Source organism: Protomyctophum bolini (genome assembly GCF_963924005.1).
Source record: "Protomyctophum bolini genome assembly, chromosome: 19".
Taxonomy (NCBI): Eukaryota; Metazoa; Chordata; class Actinopteri; order Myctophiformes; family Myctophidae; genus Protomyctophum; species Protomyctophum bolini.
The window spans coordinates 1,867,746-1,883,272 of NC_137880.1; the positions used below are offsets into that span (position 1 = coordinate 1,867,746).

Sequence of the window (15,527 nt, forward strand, 5' to 3'; positions counted from 1 at the left end):
CTAGCTGTGCCTTGGGTTGGCTCCCACAGTGTCAGTTTGCTCAACATCATCACCTGATACATAACAAATAATTTATCTTTACCTTATTAATGTCAACTGAACAGTTACTTTTTAGTACATGGAAAAAAAACGTACAATACAACAGCACAACAATTCTCCAAAACATCAACATTTAAATCAGATTTTTCTCAAATAGAAACATGTTTTGCACTTTTATACATTACGTTCACAGTAGCAACAACAACAACAGCAGCAACAACAGCAGCAGCACCAACAACAGCAGCACCAACAACAGCAGCACCACCACCAACAACAACAGCAGCACCACCACCAACAACAGCAGCACCACCACAAACAACAGCACCACCAACAACAGCACCACCAACAACAGCAGCACCAACAACAACAACAGCAGCAACAACAGCAGCACCAACAACAGCACCACCACCACCAACAACAACAGCACCACCAACAACAGCACCACCAACAACAGCAACAACAACGGCACCACCAACAACAGCACCACCACCAACAACAGCAGCAGCACCAACAACACCACCACCACCACCAACTGCACCACCAACAACAGCACCACCACCAACTGCACCACCAACAACAGCACCACCACCACCACCACCTGCACCACCAACAACAGCACCACCACCACCACCACCAACAGCACCACCACCACCACCAACAACAGCAACAATGAGTATGTACATCATGTCTTGCCCTCTTCTTTATACTATAGCTTTTGACTAAATAATAACTACATTGTATCCATTGGAATGCAGCTTTTTTTCAATTCATGAAAGTTTGAACATCATTGTCCACCTTGGGAATGTATATCGTTGCTGTCGGGCAGAAACCTTATCTTCATATTTTAACCTTTTGTGTTTTATTTTTTCTCGTTAATCTCGTAAATTAACACGCTACTTGATTACACTAAACTACTACAGTGTCACACAAAAGTATCGTGAAACGACATGACCATGTCGATCTGCTACTTTTGCTAAAAATATATTTATATTTGAATCCGGAAAAGAGTTCAGGATTTAACAGTTTATTAACTCCATTGGAATGATGAGATATCCACCCGACAGAGATGATATGGTTATTGCATAACTACAGTATACTGTCTTTGATTTTTATCTTCGCCCAGAATGGAACATGAAGGTTACGCTTCAAAGGGCTTTTGACATCAAATTAAATGATGAAGAAAGTACAGAATTCCAAGATCTTAAAGAACGTATGGAGGTCCTGGTAAGAGTGTGTGTGTGTGTGTGTGTGTGTGTGTGTGTGTGTGTGTGTGTGTGTGTGTGTGTGCGTGTGTGTGTGTGTGTGTGTATGTGTTTGTAAATCCATCATATTGCTGTGTTCATGTCATTAAAAGTATCATTTAATTTGCAGTTGAAGGAGACTTATGGAAGAATCACAGCATCCATTTCTATTAAAGTAACAAACTTTAGGTACAGTATTTTACAGCAACAAATACAGCAATTTTGATGTACTGTAGGGCTGTGCGACACATTTATGTTCTCAACTTTTTCCTGGTTTGTTCTTACTAACAGACAAGGAAGCACTATTGTAAACTACGTTTTGCAAACATCATCTGTTAATGAAACGGAATTACTCAAAGCAAATGCAGATCTCCCAAATGCCTTGAAGGAGGGAAATCTGCCTGCAGAAGGCCCAGTTTTGACAACTTACCAGAGTACGTTTTTAAAATAAGCTTCAGAAAAATGATGTAATCAATTTGGAATCAGATAGTAAAAAGATATCAACTTATCCTGTTCCCTTTTTCCCAAGGTACAAAAAAAATCATTTTTCCTGAAACGTACACTGGTCAAACCATAAGCATGACTTGCACTCCTGAGTTTCTGGACAAAGTTACTAGTTGGAAGTGGGAATTCAATGGGAAGGATGCCACAAACTCTGAAAGGTTTGAAGTCTCTAATAGTGGCCAGACCTCCACTCTTACAATTAAGAACGTTATTGCTCGTGATTCGGGTAAGTACCAATTGCTACCATAACTTTTAATGACCAATCACAAGTCAATATCTGTGCAATGCAGCCACAGTTCATGATAAGTTTGAATAATACAAAATGAGTTGTGTTCTGACTACTTCACTATGACTACACACACACACACACACACACACACACACACACACACACACACAAACACGCGTGTGCGTGCATGCTCCCCTTTCTCCCTGCCAATTGTGCCATCATAATAATAAAATAAAATGATGCAAATGTGCCTTTTACCATTTTAATTTTGAACCTGTACAATATTCTATATCACCACTTTGTACTGTAACTCACATGTAAAAGTTGTACTATTTCACATTGTACTGAACTAATTCAAGCTTAATTATAATATCAGGGTATTATAAATGTATCCTGGAAGATAAGGTTCGAGCAATGAGATTCGAGCAGGAAGGATACATGGAATCTGATGTCATCAAAGAAGCTCCCAACATACGAGTCAATAGCACTTACAACATCCCCTGTAAGGGAGGTTTTACTCAAGACCTTAGTTGTTGCGTGCAAAGTCCCTATAAAGTCCAGTGGAGGAATGAGGAGGAAGTGGACTTACCTTCAGGTAAGAATGAATTGGCGAGGCACATCGGTGTCTTCCAGACGGAACCAGTCTTTCTTACTCTGTCTAATCTAATAAAGCATAATTTAGTCTTACAAAAGGAAAAGATAATGGCTCATCACAGTGCACTTCTGGGACTACTATAAAAGCTATACACACAGCTGCCTGTAATTCACCAATATGATTAAATGTTCACAGATAACCAAGGTCAAGAAGATAATTTCTGCATCATCTACAAGTACATAATTGGAAACTGCGCAGGTGATGTCGAAAAACACTTCACGTGTTATGCGACTGGGACCAACACCAATTACGCCATTTATAAAAAGACAACAACTCTGAACATCTTCCGTGGGAGTAAGTCAAGCAATTTACTGTCTATAGTTGGCCTGGTGGGGAAATTCAACCCAGGAGCTTCCCACCATACCAAAAGTCACGAAGAAGGTCACTTATTGTTTTTGTTTTTTTTTTTTCTTCTTCTCCTTCTTCCGCCAAAAATAGCAGTTCTGGCTGAACCGTGCAGTCGGTCTTCGCGAAACATGGTAATTTGGTAGAGGGCCATACCAAACGGTGACTATGCGAAGCCCATGATGATTGGCCAAATGGTGGCGCTATAGCGCTCAATTGAAAATGCTAACTTTGCCTGCATAGCTCATGAACCGTTTGGCCGTTGGCAATGACACTTTGATACACATATGTGTCTCCTCATGCCGAACAACTTTCGTGTTCTGACTTTTGACCTCTGACCTTTAGAATCACATGCCATTTTGAATTATATGATGAACAGTTAAAATGTATCTACTCCCAGGATCTTTGATCAAAATTCACGAAAACTTCTACACGTGAACTTTGGACCTATACGGACAAGAAATCGTAGTACATTTATTTTAAGTGAAAAAAGTTTTTATGAGCCAATGAAAATTGCTGGTTTGTGAAAATTCTTCTTTTGTCCCGAATACATACATGCAGCATCATATGCTTTTTCAACTGTACAGTATGGTAGAGGGTCATGCCAAATAGTACTTACTCCAATAGGTCAAAGGGGGGCGCTATGGCAATTTTTTGAAAATTAAACCTTTTGAACAGGCATAACTCATGCCTCGTTTATCCAAAAATCATGGCACTTGTTTCCACTTGTTCCTTGACTCATGGGGGAACACATGTGTCACTTTAATCAATAAGCTCCGCCCTCAGATCTTCTGCGACTTTGAGCAGTTTAAAAAACGCTTATACCTGATTTTCTGCCAGATTTTTTTTTAGCAATTTGCATGAAATGTTCATTGTCTCTTTGTAGCTCAGACTGCTCAGTCAGTAGAGCTCTTGCCTTTGGACCACAAGGTTGTGTGTTCGAATCCAGGTACTGTCAACTCAGCTTGTCTTTCTTGGTCCCGCCTTATCGCTGCTTGCAGCTATATATATTTTTTCTTCTTCTCCTTCTTCCGCCAAAAATTGCAGTTCTGACTGAACGGTGCAGTCGGTTTTCGCGAAACGCTGACTGACTTTTGACTTTTGACCTGACTGTTAGATCACCCGCCATTTTTAATTATATGAAAAACAGTTCAAATGTATCTCCTCCCAGGATCTTTGATCAAAATGCACAAAAACGTCTACACGTGAACTTTGGACCTATACAGACATATTATCGTAGTACATTTATTTTAAGTAAAAAGAATGACGTTTTTAATGAGCCAATGAAAATTGCTGGTTTGTTAAAATTCTTCTTTTGTCCCTAATACATACATGAAGCGTCATATGATTTTGCAACTGTACAGTATGGTAGAGGGTCATGCCAAATAGCACTGAAAGCGTACAAAGAGAAGTTTGTACATGAATTCAAAACACACTGTAGTAATGGATAAAGACCAGGACATTTTATGGACCCCAGGAAGATTATCTGTCGCCACGGCGTCAGCTAATGGGTATCCATTCAATAAACAATAAACAATAAACATGATGTTACTGTTTAGAATGAGTCAACTGACTGTGTCTGCATAGCTCAGTCGGTAGAGCTCTCACCTTGGGACCACAGGGTCACTGGTTCAAATCCAGGTAGCGACAACTCAACCTGTGATTCTTATTTGTGCATAATGTTCTTACTAGCCCTTACCCGTTGTGAGATATTTGCCCCCCTCTTGTGGCCGTGGGGGGTACTGTGCCCGGTGCGTTTTTAATTCACTAATAAATGTTGCATCCTTTGTTCGTCTTCTCCTACCAAAGCACACCGTTTGCAGACATCTCACCATGCACAACACGAAAAGCTAGCCTGTCCACACATCAACCACTACTTTGCATTCATATTCATGTCATATTGACAGTACAATACCCATTTTCGCATTTTTTTATCCACTAATAAATTCATTATTAATCATTAATGTGTCAAATCTCCGTTAAGACCTCCATATAATTATGGTCCATGCCTGTGTGAAAAGTGGGAGTGATTGGTGCAGGCAATTATGAGATAACGCGCTGTTTCTGACATTCAGACAGACAGACAGACATTCAGACATTGTTAGAATTATAGTATGATGATTGTGTATGGTCTTCTTTCTTGGTCCCGCCTTATCGCTGCTTGCAGCTATATTTATTATTATTATTGTTGTTGTCATACAACGTATGTATTATTGTTGCAGTCATAAAATTTGCATGGAAATAACTGGATTATTTGCACTTGGCACAAGGTCCTACATGTAATGATGAGGAGTATGGTAGTGGACGAGAAGGAGACATATCAGAACGAGCATGTGGTCCTGGCCAGGTTGGAATAATACTCGCCGAATGTGTGGGCAGTGGACAATGGAAACTTCTGGAGGATAGTTGTATTGTAACAGAAATAGGAGATCTTCTGACTGAATCCCAGGTAAAAGAGGCCTTTTTTAAATCTTTATATGGAATACAACCACATGAAGGGGAATCACTTTCACCAGTGGTTCTCAAAATGGGCTCTGAGGCGTCCTCGAGGGTGTTCCAAGGGGTCCCCACCAGTGAAATTAGTTAATTTAATCTGTTTAGCCACTATAACCCTATACACAGCGAATATTTGAAAATAGCTGATCTACAAGCTCACAACACGTTGGGATACTTGTTGGGAAGTTATAAGTCAGCTATTTTCAAAAAATAACATTTTTTTGGAATGTGGAATATTTGTTGAAATGGTTTAACAACAATTATCTTGTATGAGGGTCTTTGGTACAAGATATTTCCAGATGGGGCCCGGTCCACTGATTATTAATTTGGGGGGTTTGACATTTGAGAACCACTGGTAACAGTACAGAACCACTGGTAACAGAATGTTCTTGGTTGGTACCATGCAATTGACATGTTTGATTCTTTTAGGATTTGGTTGCGGAGACAGTTCCAGAATTTGTGGGTAATCTAACTAAGGTGGCAGAAGCATATCAAACAGTAATTACTGGTTCGAGTGCAACCATATCTGCTATTGTTAACATCCTGGACAACATTGCCGATGTCGCCGTTGATGTCGATGAGATTGTCATGAAGGTAAGCGGTGGAAAGAAATCCCCATATAGGTTGCTATATGCCTCGCAGCCCTCGCCTCAAAAATATATACCTATTAAGGCCTATTCAAGAAAATATATAGAATGTTATTATGGAGTAGGTGAATGATTCTTACTTTCATGGTAACCTAATAATCTTTGTTTAATGAAAATAAGAAACACTAGATGTTAGACCTGTTGTTCATCACTAAAACACCAAATTGAGAACCACAGGAGAGCTTTATTATGTCACATTGTACTTTGCTTTCAGTATTATGCAATATTTTGTAGCTTAAAACAAGATAAACATGTTATCACTCTAACAGAGAAATGCCGTTTTGTCTGCAGGATATCCTGGAAATAGTGGATGTCATCATTGATGAAGCAGCAACAGAATCCTGGTCCATTTTAAACACCAACAAAACCCTCAATGTCAGCTCAAAGTTTCTAATTTCATTGGAAAGTATCACCGATGCCTTGGAAGGGGAGTTTAATATATCAACCGACCTCATTCTGCTGGACAGAACAAGATTCAACAACTCGTACCAGGCGGACATTAACTCTAGTGTCACCCTCAACATTCTAAACACCAGTGCTACCAACCTCTTCATTACCACCATTGTCTTCCCCCTGAACAGCATTCTACCTCCCAGGAATGCCAGCTTCAACGCCAGCAGCTTCAATACCACTAGCAACGAAACCAGCTATGAGAACATCATCAATGGCAAAGTTCTGATGGTCAAGCTGAACACCACGGTTGAAAATGTGATAATAACTTTTGACAAACAAAACACGTCGTTGACATTGAGCCCACAGTGCGTCTTCTGGAACTTTGCACTCTTTGATAACCTCGGCGGATGGGACCACGAGGGGTGTGCTTTTGTGTCAGACATAAATGATACCGTCACCTGTAACTGCACCCACCTAACCTCCTTCTCAATTCTTATGTCGATTGACATTCCCCCAGAAATTAAAGTTTTACTGGACATAATCTCGTACATTGGCGTAGGGATATCAATGGGATGCTTGGTCATTTGTCTCATCATTGAGATAGTCATTTGGAAGACAATAAGAGACAATAAGACAATGTATAAGACAATCTTATACATGCGTCATGTTTGTATTGTGAACATTGCTGTGTCTCTGCTTATGGCAGACATCTGGTTCATCATTGGATCAGCAATTGCCGACAGCCCCCTTGAAAATCCAGGGGAAGATTACAGAGTTCCAATCGCTCCATGCCGCGCAGCAACATTTTTCATACACTTTTTCTACCTTGCCCTGTTCTTTTGGTCGTTTGTGTATGGCCTTCTCATGCTTTACATATCCTTCGCCACCTTCTCCCATCCGTCTAAACCAATCATGATGGCCATTGCTTTCTGTTTGGGCTACGGAGGTCCTTTAATTATAGCAGTCGTCACCATTGCCTCTACAGCGGGCCACAATGGCTACATCGGAGAATACCACACTTGTTGGCTAAACTGGCACAAGACGAAAGCCCTACTTGCGTTTGTGATTCCTGCCTTGATCATTGTTTTTATAAACGTCATAATTCTAATCAATGCCTTGCGCACAATTCTGATTGCTGTCCAGTCAGATCAAAACAAAAAAAGAAAAAAGAAAATGGTGAGAGCCATCAGAAAGTTCTTGGCCTGTTTACTTTACTTACTTACTTACTTCATTACTTGGGGTCTGGGAGTGGGAACTCGGACAGCTCCAACAAATATTGGAATCTATATTGCCTTCTTTTTCTTCAAATCATTACAGGTAAGGAAAAAAACATATAGGCTAATTTTCCTACTTATATTGATCCCAAATGACTTGCCATGGGGTCTATTTTCCCAGCTTTGTGTGTTTGTGTGAATTTTTGCGAACGCAGTGAGCACTTACCAGTAAGACGCGCAAACGCGGGAAGCGAACGCAGCTTGTACATATTTGGGTTTTTTTAAGATTTTTCTTTTTAAGTTAAGTTATTTTTAACACCCTCCGCGCCATTGACTTAGATTACTGTCAATTCATTAATAAAACGCTTGCCGCCATTGCCTGAGATCTTCGGCAAAGGGTCTTTTCAGCGGAGAACTGTCAATTGAAGTCTTGTGCAACTGCTCTGTGAATATCAGAGCCGTACATCAAAGCAAACCGCCACAACACGTGATCACATCACACAGGTGCATAAAACTAGAAAAAACTGCTTTAAATGCCACAAACAACAACAAACTATAGAGAGTAGATGCAGAGGAGAGAGAGAGAGACAGAGAGAGAGGAATCATAGGAGTGTGTGAGTTGGAGAACAGTGTCAGTGAGTATAGCCTATAGTTCAAGCCTTCTAAATTTTATTTGTTCCAGTTTTATTTATTACAGACAGTAGCCTATTATTTACTGTTGAGTCACAGAGCAATACAGAGTGCCGACAGTAGAGAGACAGGCTAGGAAATAGCCGGCCGCGGTCAGCGCGGTGGCAAATGCAATGCAAAGCGAAAGCACGGCAAACTCGACCCTCGTCAGAGAACCCTCCTCGACTTTATGCAACCTGAACACAGACAGCAGGCCAGTGTCAGCTCACCGGCTATACCCCCCCCTCTTATGGTGGTGGACACTAGCAAGGAGCCTGAGGCCAAGGTACCTGTACCCCCAGAGCCAGAGGGAGAGAGTTTCCCGCGCCCCCTTCCTGAGGCGGGGAAGAAGGAGCCCCCCCCGCCATCGGTGGACGATATAAAGAGGAGCAAACAGGAGTCAACAGACAGTTCCCCGCAACCCACCCCCCATCTATCCGTGGACAACGTGAAAAAAAAGCCAGCTAAGCCAGCAAAGGCTGGTAAGAATGTAGCCTCGGCCAGCGGCAACAATAATAAAAAGAAAGCCCCAGCAAAGGTGTCTGGCAGTGGCAACACTGTAGCCTCTGCCAGCAATAGGCCTACGGAGAAAACACAAACACAACCAGACTGTTCCCTGCACCCACCTCCGATTCCATCCGTTGACAACAAAAAAAATAAAAAGAAACCAGTCAAGAAGCCAACAACACAAGCAGACAGTTCCCTGCGCCCTCCACATCCATCCATTGCAAAAAAAACAAACAAGAAGAAGGCCCCAGCACCTGTCGCTGTTGGCGAGCCATCCACAGTTCCAGAGCGTCACCTACCTGAATCCGATCCTGGCGATGGCGACCTGCATGCCCGGAAAAGCAATAGAAAATCCATTTCTGAACCCCCTCGTTACACTTTCAGCGATACAGAAAGCGAAATTGACTCCGATTGCGAAAGAAACGATGATCCCAATTACCTGCCAAGTCCAGGAAGGCCCCCATGTCCGTCTCTATATTCCAATTCCACGGGTAAGAAGTTGAAACATACTTTTTTCTTTATTGTATCGACTCATTTTAGCTAGCGTGTCTTTGCATCATGGAGTGTTTGTTTGTGTGTGTGTGTGTGTGTGTGGGGGGGGGGGGGTGGCTAGTGAATTCCCAATCCGGAGAAACGTCCAGCCCCGCCCTCTCTCTCTCACACACACACACACACGCACGCACACACACACACACACACACACACACACACACCGCAAATAGCAGATATATAAACTCACAGCGGTTGTGAGCTTGTATATCTGCTATTTGCAGTATCAACAAAGTCTCAAATTAGCCATTATAGTCTGACACTTTGATCTCTCTGCACGTATATGCAGCCAATACACAGACTATTGCACAGCAAAATGTCATTTTAGCTAGCGTGTCTTTGCGATCATGGAGTGTGTTTGTTTGTGTGTGTGTGTGGGGGGGGGGGGGTGGCTAGTGAATTTCCAATCCGGAGTAACGTCCAGCCCCGCCCTCTCTCTCTCTCACACACACACACACACACACACACACCGCAAATAGCAGATATATAAACTCACAACGGTTGTGAGCTTGTATATCTGCTATTTGCAGTATCAACAAAGTCTCAAATTAGCCATTATAGTCTGACACTTTGATCTCTCTGCACGTATATGCAGCCAATACACAGACTATTGCACAGCAAAATGTAAACGGTACTAGAGTCTATTATTGACAATATAGTCAATAAATAATAACTGACTAAAGGATCCAGCGCGTTGCTGTGGCGCGTTGTGAGCTTGTAGATCTGCTATTTTCTGAAAATAGCAGATTTATTTATTTTCCCCAAATGGCGTTGTTGCATGCCATGGTCTAGCTGCTAGACCATGGCATGCAACAACGCCATTTGGGAAAAATAAATAAATCTGCTATTTTCAGAAAAAAATCAATGAAATCAACACTACACGTGATATTTACAAAACAATTTATTTTATGTCAGATGAGGAGGCTGCTAATGATGAGGATGAGGATGCTGTGGATCCTTCCACATCCAGTGCAGCACCACCTGTAGGCCGTAAAAAAGGTAAGAACATTTTTCTGCTATCACACTTTTTTACCACACGAAAAAAATCACACTCATGTGAAGTGAGGGGCGCTCTTATCAGCATACATCACATTCCATGCCCAGCCAATCAAGTGAGCACATTCCATGTTCATACATACACAAATACAGACGCTTTGTTTGTATTTACAGGTCGCAAGGCAGCTGAGGAGGATCCTCTGTGGTCCGACAGGAAGGACGACTGGCACCCACAGGAGTTCCCGTTCACTGCCACTCCCGGTCCTCGCGGTGCTGCGGCTGAGCTCCAGTCAGACACCGCCATTGACTTTGTGGAGCTATTTCTCACAGACGGCCTGCTCCAGGATGTGTGCGACCAGACCAACCTGTATGCAGAGCAGAAAACGCCCAGCAACCTGCCACATGCTAGGTCCCATTCCTGGAAGCCAGTCACACTGATGGAATTAAAACGATTCTTCGGGCTGCTGTTTCTCACTGGTCTGGTTGAGAAGGGTGAGCTGGAACAATACTGGTCAACCGATGAGCCAGTGGAAACGCCCTACTTCGGCAAGATCATGTCCAGGAACCGCTTCCAGATCATTTGGAGTAACTTGCACTTCACAGACAACACCACTCTGAACAAAAATGACAGGTTGTGCAAAATCCGTCCAGTCTTGGATTTCCTGCTTTCCAGGTTCAGAGGGCTGTTCACACCAGGCCAGAACATCAGCATCGATGAAGGCATGTTGCTCTGGAGAGGCAGATTGGGCTTCAAGGTCTATAATAGTGCCAAGCCTATAAAGTATGGTATTTTGTCATATATCCTGTGTGACTCTGAGACAGGCTATTGTGTGAACATGAAGCCTTACAGTGGAAAATCTACTGAGGAGACTCAGACCACTGTGCCCAAGCTGCAACACATTGTAACATTTCTTCTAGATGGCTTGACTGGCTTTGGTTTCCGCTTATTTATGGACAATTTTTATAATTCTGTGCGCCTGTGTCAAGTTCTCCTCGGTCTGCAGATCCATACATGCACCATGAGGAAACACAGAGGGGAACCACAGGCCATAAAAGAGTTGGTCTGGAAAAAGAAGGAGAAAGGGCTGACAGTGATGAGGCACAACGATAACGTGATGGTGGTCGGGTGGCTGGACAAGAAGGTTGTCAGGATGGTATCCACGTGCCATCACCATGAGATGGTAATGGTCCAGGAGAAGCAGAAAGGACAGAGGGAGACGGTGGCAAGGCTGAAGCCTGCGGCTATCAGAGATTATAACATGTACATGAATGGAGTGGACAAATTAGACCAGAACTTGTCCTACTACTATTTCACCAGGAGGACATGCAAGTGGACCAAGAAGTTCATCATGTACTTGTTCCAGATCGCCATGTTCAATGCCTATATCATCTACAAGGCTAAAAACCCAGCTGGCAGCTGTAAGTCCCTGTACTCCTTCATCCTCAGTACAGTCAAATCCTGGACCACCCTGCCCCTGAGAGAGAGGGCGAGAGAGGAAGCGGGAGAGGAAGAACACCATGACCCCCCTGAGAGGGCACCAAGGGCACCGTACCTCCACGACCCTGCTACCAGGCTGGATGGCAGAGTTGCAGCCCACATATTGGTCCGCATCAAAAGCACCAATAAGAAGTACCCCAGTAAGAGATGCAGGGTTTGTCACAGAAGAGGGGTGCGCCACGAGACAAGGGTGCAGTGCAGGAGTTGCAACATTCCCTTGTGTCCTGGGGAATGTGCCACACGGTACCACAGTTTGGTAAACTATGCTGCTCAGTAACTTCTCCACGCACGCACGCACGCACAATGCAGTGGTTTTCAAATTCTGTATCCAGCATTTCATTTATTTATATGTATTTATTTATTTATTTATTTATATTTTTATTTATTTTTATTTATTTATTTATTTATTTATTTATTTATTTATTTATTTTTATTTTTATTTTTATTTTTATTTATTTTTATTTATTTTTTTATTTATTTTATTTTTTATTTATTTATTTATTTATTTTTATTTATTTTTGTTATAATTGAATTTGATTTAGTCCACAATTCCATGTTGTATTGATGTTGGTACCACTGAAGGGTCTATCTGGTTTCATGTCCATTTGATTTCATTGTTGAGGGGCGCACACTCAGGCAGCTTTCCATGTTTGTGGAAACATTGAACACAAGTGTGTAATGTACACACAAACATTGAAGACAAGTGTGTACTGTACTGTACATTACTGTACATTACTGTACTCTACTGTACATCACTGTACTGTACATTACTGTACATTACTGTACATTACTGTACTGTACATTACTGTACTCTACTGTACTGTACATTACTGTACTCTACTGTACATTACTGTACATTACTGTACTCTACTGTACACTACTGTACATTACTGTACTCTACTGTACTCTACTGTACATTACTCTACTCTGCATTGCTGTACTCTACTGTACATTACTCTACTCTACTGTACATTACTCTGCATTGCTGTACTCTACTGTACATTACTCTACTGTACTCTACTGTACATTACTCTACTCTGCATTGCTGTACTCTACTGTACATTACTCTACTCTACTGTACATTACTCTGCATTGCTGTACTCTACTGTACATTACTCTACTCTACTGTACATTACTCTACTCTACATTACTGTACTCTATTCTACTCTACTGTACTGTACTGTGCTCCACTATACTGTACTGTACTGTACTGTACTGCACTCCACTGTACTGCAATCCACTGTACTCCACCGTACTGTACAAACATTGAACACAAGCGTGTACTGTAAAAGAACATTGATTTTGGTAGTGTATACTGTAATATGAAAATAAAGTAGCACCTTGAACTCTGGAACGTATTATTATTTTATTTATTATAACTTTGAATGGCTCAAATTATTTTGTTGATTGTAAAACAATCTAAATTGAAGTAGACTTCCTAATCTTTCATTTGAAATATGTCGTGACTATGTAGTAGCAGGAAAAACATCTATAGTGACATGTTTCACAAAAACGTGTATAACTCCAGAAGTATTCTGAAACGGCTTTATCTGCTGAAACCACACTCTATTCAATTGGTCACAACTCCATAACAGCACATTGTATCAACTCAGTTTATTTTTTCCATGATAGCAGACATTCTCCCGTTTCTTTTAAGGTATTTCGTGTTTACAAATTCCAATCAGAAAATATTCTGTGAATTATTTTATATTGCCCTATTTCTTCAAAAACAGCTGGCGGAGCCTATCTGGTTATTATGAGAATATCTGGCAGTGAAAGTGTTAAGTTAAGTTTTTAACTTAGCCATAACCATATAAGGAGTCCCCAAAGCAGCTATACGTCCAAATATGGAGTGTGTTGCATAAATCACAAACAAATCACTCAGCTCCATATATGGGCACAAAGGGGGGACACACGGACGCACAGACACACGCACAGACATGATCTGCTAGGTCTCATAGTAAGTGCTCACTGCGTTCGCAACTATGAGACCTAGCAGATCATGTCTGTGTGTCCGTGTGTCCGTGTGTGTGTGTGTCCCCTGAGTGATTTGTTTGTCATTGATGCAACACACTCCATATTTGGACGTATAGCTGCTTTGGGGACTCCTTATATGGTTATGGCTGAGTCATGGTGAATTGTTATTGCAATTTACGATCTGCGTTCGCTTCCCGCGTTTGCGCGTCTTACTCGTAGCGATGATTTGATTGGCTGAGGATACATATTGCGGATAAAAAGTGAGGGCAGAAAATTGAAGACGCAAATTGTGATTGTCCGGAATCAGATGTATGATGATAAGAGCGCCCCTCACTTCACACGGATGTGATTTGTCAGAAATGCCCCTGTTGTCCAGTTTCCCTCCTCTCTATCACAGTCTCGTAAATCATGTTTTGGGGTGAGCATTCGGCACAACTGCCAATCAAAGTGACTGTACTGGCCAATCACAGTGCGTCTTTTCCGGGACTTTGCAAAACACATAACAGCATAACATCTGTTTAGCAGACTGTGGCGGCTCATGAGGGACAACCAAGGCATGGATATTTGTAATGGCAGCTAATAACACATTCATGAAACAAGCAAAAACTAAAAAACACATTTGACCGCAACAAGCAATATTACTTATTGCCTCCGCTCTATGCTATGAGGTCTGCTGGGGAAACTTCAATTCCGCAAAGATTATTCAATTATGGCAAGAGCTGTGACATTTTTAATGTCAAAGTAATTTATTGGGCAAAAAAGGTAGCAAACAAATAGTTTGGGCATGAATTTATAGTCCTACTATACATTACATACTGATGTATACAACCATCAATAAAACACTTGTCTTTATTTATTTATTTCATTTAGGGTTTCTTCATTTTAATGTTTAAGACACTGTTGGATTCAAAGGTATGTTGTAGTATACAAATATAGAACATACACTAATGCAGATGCATACTAAACTATATTGAAATAAAACATTTGAAAAAAAGTATGTATTTTATGTTTGTTGTATAACATTCAAACACTCTGCCTACAGACCCGAAAGGCCTTCTGCCTACAGATCCGAAAGGCCAAAAAGTAGGACGACGACTTGCAGGAATTCCAAGCACCGGCTCCTATCGAACAACAGTAAGTGAAAATGTGAAAACCTGTCGTTTTTAAAACCACAGTTAGTTCCACTAGCATCAGTTTGCCATTTGACTTTTCTTTTGCAGTTTCCCCCCATTTTCTCCAAATTTATTCACTGGTGTGAAATTGGCCTAATGTGCACAACCAGTAACAACCAGGCTGAGGGCGAGAAGCGACCTCGCCCTGAAGGGCAGGCTCGTGTGCACACTGGCGCTTTAAGATGGGGGGTCAAATCAACATATGGAACCAGTAAGACGTGCAAACGCGGGAAGCGAACGCAGCTCGTACATATTTGGATTTTTTAAAGATTTATAGCACGCCATCACACTCATGTCACCATGACTCAGCCATAACCATATAAAGAGTCCCCAAACATTTTAACAACACAAATATTGGCCGTAGCCATGCACACATTAATTTGGGGGTCCTTCATG

General features: G+C 41.6%; 1 protein-coding gene across 1 annotated transcript; it reads left to right on the forward strand.

The window, feature by feature from the left end:
* Positions 1-708: 708 nt before the first annotated feature.
* On the forward strand, positions 709-15,046 carry LOC308334109 (adhesion G protein-coupled receptor F4-like; the record flags this gene model as incomplete). The annotated part of the gene is made up of 12 exons (XM_080790697.1): positions 709-712; positions 1,163-1,263; positions 1,411-1,469; positions 1,572-1,714; positions 1,810-2,010; positions 2,390-2,608; positions 2,804-2,962; positions 5,284-5,462; positions 5,939-6,103; positions 6,448-7,866; positions 14,830-14,871; positions 15,002-15,046. The coding sequence occupies 12 exons, from the start codon at positions 709-711 to the stop codon at positions 15,044-15,046; spliced, it is 2,736 nt and encodes a 911-aa protein (XP_080646823.1).
* Positions 15,047-15,527: the final 481 nt, after the last annotated feature.